The sequence below is a fragment of the Pollicipes pollicipes genome, unplaced genomic scaffold, assembly GCF_011947565.3.
Source record: "Pollicipes pollicipes isolate AB1234 unplaced genomic scaffold, Ppol_2.1 Scaffold_1600;HRSCAF=1878_pilon_pilon_pilon, whole genome shotgun sequence".
Classification (NCBI taxonomy): Eukaryota; Metazoa; Arthropoda; class Thecostraca; order Pollicipedomorpha; family Pollicipedidae; genus Pollicipes; species Pollicipes pollicipes.
In genome coordinates this window covers 18,752,486-18,761,892 of record NW_023595962.1, presented here as the reverse complement: position 1 = coordinate 18,761,892, position 9,407 = coordinate 18,752,486, and the positions used below count along the sequence as shown (strand labels likewise).

The window sequence follows — 9,407 nt, the reverse complement described above, 5'->3', positions numbered from 1 at the left end:
TCGTCGCGTAACATTTAGATGATCTCGGTCCTGCCTACAAAGGATAATAAGTGTTTGCTAAATTGGCAAAGATTTCACGAACTTGGAAACGCGCTAAACTATGACGGGATAGTACTGAAATAACCATAGTTTAGCGCAGTTATGGTGGCGAAGGCCTACTGCTTCAATTCAAGTCCAATATATCCGAGACCTGGCTGGCCGGCCAGACCTGACGTGGTTGGCCGGGTGCCCGAGAGGGGTCACGAGCTGGCAAAAGCTGTGCCGGACCGCGGCCATCTCGGATGCTGCCGCGCGCTCAGACCAGGGTCACCTGGATCCCAGACTTTAAGTGTTTGCGTGCCTTGGCGGTTGGTATCTAAGTTCTAAACTACCGCAGCCGTGTAACAATGGCGTTGTGAAGCACAAGTTCAAATGGAATAATGAGCTACTTTTTCACTTTGGGCTTTGGAGTCACGTGAGTCTATGCCTATGTAATATTTGAAGTCAAGAAGAAGTTCTGATTTAAATAAATGAGACGAAAGCTCATAATAATGAAACTTTTAGGGAAATGTATGCAGCAAACTTTACTGAAATAACACATGGAGACTGGCCAACAAGCGTGTTCAATGGTTTAGCGGTCATGTGCCTTTTGTCATCAACAGCTGATTGCCGTGTTCTTCACTTGCACCACGCAGAGAGACGAATATCGCGCGATACCCGTCGATCTTTCCTTCTCGAGGTCTGAACTGAAGGAGGTGGTCGGGGTGCTGTACTGTCCCTGTTTGTAACCCACATCTCCTCATCTGCGTAAGTTTTTGCTATTCAGTTCTCCGACGTGCCTTCCTGTGACGTATTTCAAGTGTCGTCGAGAACTGTGTCGCTGAAGCTTTCAGAGATATTTGCCGGGAGGATTTGTTTTGAAATGAGGCAAAACTGGCGCGCACCGGCAGGGGTAGCTTGCGTCTTCGTTGAGGAATATTGAAGTCCAGCCAACCATGAGCGTGCGACTTAGAAGGTAGTTTTGTGTCCCCCAATTTTCCCAAAATGAGATCGCTCACAATTCGTCCACATGATGCACAGCATGAATTTTTTTCCCACTTAATGCCATTTTTGGGTCAAGGTAACCCTTGTATTCCAGTTTGGTACTTTCCAAGTAAACATAACACACTTCTCAGATATCAAGAAAATGGGTTTCAATCATAGGATTTTCATGAAAACTGGACAACACTGTGTAAGTGAGGATAAAGAAAGTTGCTTGGCTCTCATGTCATCATTAGTTGGCATGTGCACACAAACTACATTTCCTGGAGAAGATGTGCAGCAGTTTTGTCATCAGCACTTGCTGTGTGAAAATGCAGCTTTGGGACTGGCACTGCTGTTTCTGACATGTCTGATATTTGAATGGATTTAGGGTATGAACAGCATGATTTTCTGGACTAAAATAACTACAAACAACTTAAATAACTTACATGACTTCCTCACCTTGTTGGTTTGACCTTGGTCTGACCTTCATATGTCCTAAGTCAATTGAGTTCATTTGTTCAACTGTTATGTGCCCTGAGAAAGTATCTCAGAGATGTATGGCTTTGTCTATGGCTCTGTTGTTGCATTATATAGGATGATTCCCTAGAAATTGACTTCACTAAATCCATGGTCTCAAATTGATCTGGCATAGGTCAGTGACCTTGCAAGGTACACCTAGATTTTTGACACCAAACAATGGGCTGTTCAATTTTCTACAGCTCTGCAAAATTTGGTGCAGCTATGTCATGCTGTTTGGAAACCATTCTGGAAAAACTTTGGGGGGTCAAATTGACCCCCACCAAACATGAGTTAATATTTTATCAAGGAGTGGTGTGGTCATGTGTGAGAGCTGTTAGCCTCTGCTGGCAGACAATGGCTCCTCCCACCTACGCCGACCTGGGCAAGTCGTCCCGGGACGTGTTCGGCAAGGGCTTCCACTTCGGCCTGGTGAAACTGGAGGCCAAGACCACGTCCAGCACCGGTGTGGCCTTCACGTCCAGCTTCACGCAGACCTTGGCCAGTTCCAAGGTGCTGGGTAACCTGGAGACCAAGTACAAGTGCAAGGAGTATGGTGAGTGACTGTGGGCTGTGAAGATGCTTGGACTGAGGCAAGCAAGGAGATTCACATGCATGTATGGTCAAAGTACTGTACTATCTGACCTTTCATTTCAGGCCGAGCAGTTATACCAGGGCATGACAATTCCTATGTATTGTTCAAGTCTTGGTCAACAGATGTGGTATTGTGTGACCCAAATTGCCATTGGTTACTTAATAATGTTGTTTAACCAGTACCTTCTGGTATGCTGTAAGTTGATGATTATCGTATAAGCTCTCCCAATGCGCAGCACCGTAAAACCCGGGTTGCCAGGCCCGCCGTGTTTATATCAGCAGGTGTGGCAGTGTACTGTACTGCCCAGGTGTCTAGTGTAGGAGGATGCCTCATTATGGCAAAAACACTGCGACGTCGAGTTGAGCACCCCTGTGTGGCATGTGATGTTACGCTGTTTAGTGCGGTTCTGGTTCAGCATGCAGCAGGCTCAACATATTCCCAGTCCGTAGCTGAAATCAGGTCCATGGTGAGATGTCCGACTAGCCATATTACGAAAGCTGGCGCGAAGACGCTGTGGCGCAGAGACGTTCTGGTGCGGAGACGCTGTGGCGCGGAGACGCTCTGGCGCGGAGACGCTGGCGCGGAGACGCTGTGGCGCAGAGGCGCTCTGGCGCAGAGACGCTGTGGCGCAGAGACGCTCTGGCGCGGAGACGCTCTGGCGCAGAGACGCTCTGGCGCAGAGACGCTCTGGCGCAGAGACGCGCTGTGGCGCAGAGACGCTGTGGCGCAGAGACGCTCTGGCGCGGAGACACTGTGGCGCAGAGACGCTCTGGCGCAGAGACGCTGTGGCGCAGAGACGCTCTGGCGCGGAGACGCTGTGGCGCAGAGACGCCCTGGCGCGGAGACGCTGTGGCGCAGAGACGCTGTGGCGCAGAGACGCTCTGGCGCAGAGACGCGGTCCTGCGTAGCGCTGAAGTCGAACGACTGAGATTTAGGTGGAAAAGATAGATTCGCGGGAGTCAATTAGATGAGAGCAGATCCAAATGCCGCGAATCCTGGCACCTAAAAAACGACGACTCCGGCGCTGAAAATGCCGTGTCGAACCCTCAAAGCCAAATAAAATCGTGTGAGCCATGGTTTAAACGCGCAATTATGCGATGTTCTGCGTAGAACTAAAGCCGCATTTTCAATTACTTTTTATTAGGTTGTATGAGCTTGCCTGGGTGCTTAAATCCCGCCTGCGAAGTCTTATGAATCTTCAACTGTGTCTGAGACGACCTCACTGTATGACGTCATGCTTTGATGGCGTGACGTCACAGTCAACAGACCTGCCGCTGAGCGAATATCTCGTGGTGTGACGTCACGGTCCGACGGCCACTGCCGCCAGGCCTAACGCTGACGGAGAAGTGGAACACGGACAACACGCTCTCCACCGACATCACATTGGAGGACAAACTGTGCAAGGGGCTGAAGCTGACCCTGGACACCAGCCTGGCGCCGCAGACGGGGTCAGTGCCACTCGGTGTCAACCTGTGCGAGTCGCTGGCCGCTATTGGGAACCGGGCCATCCGGGTGTCGATCAGAAGCAGTGGCACGCTTGTGACGCGGGGACCGAAAAACTGCCGGCAGCGAGCCTCGAACCAGCGACCTCGCAGTCGTCACCCCAGGGTGCCACCCTTCCTCCCCGGCTCGCGCCTTCCGGCGTCCGAGTGCGTGACTGGGGGGCGCCCTCCGCCAGCGCGCACCCCCCCCCCCCCCCCCCCCCAGTCCACCTGGTGACCCCGGACGTGCGCGGTCCGGCTGTGTTTGCTCATGTGGGGGAGGGTGTCGCCGTGTAAAACAATCAACTATCGGGGCAGAGTCGCGGGCACTGGTCTGTCAGCGGCCATGTCGGGCACTGCGGTGCGGTTGTGTCCGGCCGGACGGGTCCTCTGCCGGCCTCCGCCGCCTGGTGTCCTTCCGACGTGTTTCTGGTATCTATTTCCTGTTTACATCAGAACTGTTCGTGGCCGCTGTCCGCTGTTTTTGATTGCGAGATTTGGCGACTGCTCCACCAAAGTGCGATGTAATCAGCCAGTGCCACCTGGGCAACTCATATTATGATGAAAACGCCCCAGAGAAGGGCTTGCATGTCAAGGGCCGCGTACGCTCACCCGAGGCGGAATGGAGTTGACTTGCTTATCTCATTTTGCAAGTGCAGTATGTGAGCTGTCTAGTTAGTGGCAAACTTTGACCGTTCGCGACAGATTTTCCCTGCGCATTAATCATCAGCGTGATATATGTGGCTATCCGCTTAATGGCTACAATGCCTGGGTCCTCATGATCTTCCCTGGATAATGTCTCATCCAGGGAATCGTGTCTGTCGGGGGCGGATAGCCAGTACCGCGGCCAGTTCACGTGCAGTCCTATTTTTGATAAGTGAACGGAAACATGGTACGGAGGGGGGGGGGGGGGTAAGTGCCACCGACAGAGTGCCAAGGACATCCTTAAGAGCTATCCGTCTGCAATTGATGGCATCTTAGTTCCTGTATAAATGCCTAGTATCAGTGGTGTCTCCCTGACCGCCCCCCCCCCGCCCCTGACCCCCCTGCCCCTGAGAACCCTGCCCCTGGGACCCCCTGCCCCTGAGACCTCCTGCCCGTGAGAACCGCCTGCCCCTGACCCCCTGAGACCTCTGCTGGGGCGGTGCGCACTGCCACCCCTCCCATCTGCCCCCGTGGCATTCTCCTCACGCCCCGTCTGGGCCCTCTCGCCGTGCAGGAGGAAGTCGGCCGTGGCCAAGACGACCTTCAAGCACGACACCTGCACGCTCAACGCCGACGTGAACCTGGACCCGGCCGGGCCGGTGGTGCAGGGCGCCATGGTGGCTGGATATCAGGTACGGGCCACGTGGATACGGATCTGTTGGGGTCTGTGCACGGCGCTTGTTCACGATGTGGTGTGGATCTGAGGTGGTGTGCGTTCTGAGTACAGTGGGTCTAGGCGTGGATTCTGGATACAGAGTGGATCTGGGATAGTAGGGTCCCAGTGGGCCACTGAAAGGAATTTTACTCATTTGAAGACATGGAACCAAGCATGAGATAAAATGAAACAGGCTCACTTATAGGTTTTAGAATAATTTTAGGTGGAAAAGACTGGTGTAGACAACACAATTTCTCTGTTGACTAAATCTGCTCTTTGATATGTCATTGATTGTGTCATTGCAACTTGCAAAATATCGATTGAGAGCCAATTGACCGCCACTGTATCCGGCAATCGTGCTTATGACCGAGGGAAATATGAACGTCTCATCACTTACATGTGTCTATGGCATTGCTGTTCTCCTGCATGTGAATGTCCTTAGTACCACTATCCCTGTTGTGTAGCTATATCTCTGTTTGGTACCATTGCCTCTAAAGTACCAGTGTCATCGTTGTCAGCTCGTTGTCCTGCGTGCGAACTCCTGCGGCCGACATCGGGCATGGTGGCCTCGGCTGGATGGCTGACTGACGCGCCGTGGGATGGGCCTCCGGCTGGATGGCTTGATTGGCGCGCCGTGTGATGGCGACGGTCTTGGAGTGGCGACTGGGGGTTGGCGCGTCGTGGTGAATGGCGACCTGCTGGCATGGCTGACTGGGGCCGCGCCGTGTGATGGCGACGGCTGGATGCTTGATTGGCAGCGCCGTGGTGATGGCCACGGCTGGATGGCTGACTTGGCGCGCCGTGTGATGGCCACGGCTGGGGATGGCCTGACTGACGCGCCGTGTGATGCACGGCTAGGATGGCTGACCTGAACGGCGCCGTGTGAGTGGGTCAACTGCTGGATGGCTGACTGACGCGCCGTGTGATGGTCACGGCTGGATAGCTGACTGACGCGCCGTGTGATGGCCTCGGCTGGATGGCTGACTGGTGCGCCGCGTGATGGCCTTGGCTGGATGGCTGACTGGTGCGCCGCGTGATGGCCACGGCTGGATGGCTGACTGGCGCGCCGTGTGATGGCCTCGGCTGGATGGCTGACTGGCGCGCCGTGTGATGGCCACGGCTGGATGGCTGACTGGCGCGCCGTGTGATGGCCTCGGCTGGATGGCTGACTGGCGCACCGTGTGATGGCCTCGGCTGGATGGCTGACTTACGCATCACTTTCTGGCAGGGTTGGCTGGCCGGCTACCAGATGTCGTTCGACACGGCCAAGTCGAAGCTGACCAAGTCCAACTTCGCGCTGGGCTTCTCCGCCAAGGACTTCACGGTGCACACCAGCGTGGTGGACGGCCAGCAGTTCCTGGGCTCCGTCTACAGCAAGGTGTCGCCGGAGATGGAGGCCGCCGTCGAGGTCGGCTGGGCCGCCGGATCCAACGCCACCAAGTGAGCGCGCCGCGACGAGGGCGCCGCGGCGTCGCGCTGCTGCCGCCCGCTTGACGCGCTGCCGCCCGCTGCGCTGCTGCCGCCCGCCTCGTGCCCACCGTCGTCGTGGCCTAGGCGCCGCCTGTCCCTCCCACGCTGGCGCCCTGCAGGCCCTGCTCCTTAACTTGGAGTACGCACCAGGTCAAATCCTCGCAATTTCCTCTTGGGTCCATTGTTGGAACAGGCTTATTGACGTAGCCCCGAACCAGAGTCTGAGCTGGGCTGCAAAGCCACACCATAAGACATCCATCAAAATAGCATGGCACACTTGCCATCTGCCCCACGCACAATCGTTGGCCATATCCAGTTGTCCAGCTTGCACGTATACGTGTATCCAAACGCAACATGCATAAGCATGCGTTCGAGTGGCGCCGCGATCGCCATGGCCGTCGGGTCGATGACGCCGGCGTCCTGCTCACGCCGTGGCCGTGCCATGACCGACCGGGGTCGACGGCACCACCGTCGTCGTCCAGCGGCCGGCCGGCGGCGCGGTCTGCCCGCCAGCTGGCCGCCGGCCAGCCGGCCCAGGCCTCGGGCGTCGCAGCCGGTCGGAATAGTGGCGTTGCCGGGCGGCCAGCGGCGGCCGCCCGCGGCCAGCCACCGGGTGGGGTCCGCGGTCCGCTTCTCGCCGAGCTGTGTTGGCCTCGGCGGCTGTGATCGCCAGCGGTCTTGGGAAGCTGCCGCCGGTGTCGACCGGTCGCGACATGGGTAGACAAGAGCCCCCGGCTTCATTCTGTTCTGGTCTTTGGCGTCCCGAGACAAGCCGACTACGGTGTTCACGCGCCGTCGCCCTGGTGGCACACGGACGGCGCCGGGCTGAAGGCCGGGAGTGTCCGTATCCGGGACTGTCCGTGTCTGGGAGTGTCCGTGCCCGGGAGTGTCCGTGTCCGGGAGTGCCCGGTGAGCGGGCTATCCTGAGGTGGCGCTGCGCGGCGCGCGGCTGGCGGCTGGCGGCCCCTCTGATGGCGCGTTCGTCACCAGGTTCTCGCTGGGCGCCAAGTACTGCATGGACAAGGACAGCAGCATGCGCGCCAAGGTGAACAACAGCTCGGAGATCGGCCTCGGCTACCAGCATCGCATCCGCGACGGTGAGTGGTGTGACCGTGCTGCTGATGATGCTGGTGGTCATGCTGACGGTCATGTTCGCGGTCGTGATCGGGTTTGCGTCCTGGTCGCAGCAGACTTCATGTTGGTGGTGAAGCTGCGGTTCTTGCCTGCAGCGTGCTGAAAGTGGGATCACGTGGTTAATAGTCGTGCCTGTGTCATTGGTGACTGCTTGCGGTCATGTTTACCGAAGGTTATGCTTGCAATCAATGTTGATGCGCAATGCATTTTCAAAAGTAGGTATTTTGCATGTATATGCATTTTTTTCCCCAAAGCCCGGCGTATTTTGAATGTTCTATGGAATGTTGATGGAGTGATGCAGGAACATTTGTTTATTTCCATTGTGTTGCTGCAGGCGGGTCTTAATGTACTTTTCCCGAGTCCGCTTAATGTCAACGCCTTCCTTATGGTTGGCTTCTGTAGCGGTTACCGAAATCTGAAGTTGCTGCTCTCGCCGCCAGGTGTCACGCTCACTCTGTCCAGTATGATCGACGCCAAGAACTTCAACCAGGGCGGCCACAAGCTGGGTCTGTGCCTCGAGCTGGAGGCATAGTGTGGTGGGGCTTCGTCAAGGGTGGCGTCTTGCCCCTCTGCCGACGGGCGTTGTCGGCGGGATCTGTACGCATGCGCGAGCGGGGTGCGGGATGACGTAACGTGACGCGAGGTGTGTCCGAGTGGGTTTTAGATGCTGTCTTTGCGAGGGGCGGGGCTGCCGGTCGGCTTGCCGGCTGAAGAGATGCAACTGGGCGCTGACTGGCTGCCAGGACTCGCCGCCGGGCGCCGATTGGTAAGCCCAGTTGTTGCCGAGCGAGCCGATTGGCCGGCGCGTTGCGGCGGCCGCTCTGATTGGTCGCTGCCGGCTGCCGCGTACTGTGAGTGGTCGCCGGTCGCGGTGGGCGGCCAATTGGATCGGCTTCGCCCGGCACGACCTGCAGCTGTGGCGTCCGCAGACTTGCGGGTAGCACGTTCCCTGGCGTACTGTACAGGATGTGTGACCGGGAGACCCGTGTAGCCAATGTAGCGGTGCGAAGGCTTGAGCCGCCGCCCGTTGCCGTCCCGGCCGGACCCCGCCCTGAAGGTAACGCCCAAAACCGCGCCCCTCGGCCTCCGCCACCGGGGGCGCGCCAAAAACAGAACGGCTACGCGGGAAGTCTGCCGGGCCGGCGGCCGGCGGCGGCCACCGCTGGGAAATACACGGCTGGTGCCAGAAGCGGTGTGTTCCTGTTTCAGTCGGTGCGGCTGGGTCTGGGACCATGCAGACAGCAGCTGTGGGACCTCGCACTCAGAGGCCGGCGAAGAGACATCATGAACACCTGCACGCTGAGGCATTTGGGAAGTTATTTCTCATCTTGGACATTCTGTACCTTGGACATTCTGAACGTTGCACATTCTGAACGTTGCACATTCTGAACATGGGGCATTCTGTACTTTGGACATTCTCTACCTTAGACGATATGGACGCATTCCGGCGCTGTTGTGTCTTGCAAATCGTCGGCATAAGCGGGCAGACGCGAAAAAATTCGCGGACTTGGTTCACTTACGTTCTGACACATTATATATATAGGGCTGGATCCAGAGAGGCGCGGGCCATCGCCCCCACCCCCCTCTTAGGCCCCGAAATGGGGCCTAAGAGGGGGGGGGGGGCAGGGGGGCCTAGGCCTCTATGGGGCCCATAGACTGAAAGGGTGCAGCTTTTTAACACAATGCACCAACCTCTGACGTCTTTGGGCTTCCAGGCGACCAAGAGCAGTCGCAAGTGAAAGGGAAGGGCCCACGAGTAGACAAAAATAATGATTGAGAGGGTCACTGATTGAGAGGGTCGTGATTGAAACATTTCAAGGCCCATCACGCTGTCGAGAGGCCCTATGCT

General features: G+C 56.8%; 1 protein-coding gene across 1 annotated transcript; it reads left to right on the top strand.

Annotated features, from left to right (window-relative positions):
* Positions 1-712: 712 nt before the first annotated feature.
* LOC119090276 (voltage-dependent anion-selective channel protein 2) lies at positions 713-8,747 on the top strand. The gene is made up of 7 exons (XM_037213063.1): positions 713-786; positions 1,873-2,074; positions 3,441-3,561; positions 4,814-4,931; positions 6,183-6,394; positions 7,415-7,521; positions 7,999-8,747. Exons 2-7 carry the CDS (start codon positions 1,876-1,878, stop codon positions 8,088-8,090), a joined length of 849 nt encoding a protein of 282 aa, XP_037068958.1. The 5' UTR covers positions 713-786; positions 1,873-1,875; the 3' UTR covers positions 8,091-8,747.
* Positions 8,748-9,407: the final 660 nt, after the last annotated feature.

What these genes read in the sequence shown, in the direction of transcription:
- LOC119090276 (XM_037213063.1), top strand. Translation starts at nt 1,876, where the DNA reads ATGGCTCCTCCCACCTACGCCGACCTGGGCAAGTCGTCCCGGGACGTG. An exon ending in GCCGGATCCAACGCCACCAA is followed by an intron (nt 6,395 to 7,414) that starts GTGAGCGCGCCG and finishes GTTCGTCACCAG; the next exon opens with GTTCTCGCTGGGCGCCAAGT. An exon ending in CCAGCATCGCATCCGCGACG is followed by an intron (nt 7,522 to 7,998) that starts GTGAGTGGTGTG and finishes TCTCGCCGCCAG; the next exon opens with GTGTCACGCTCACTCTGTCC.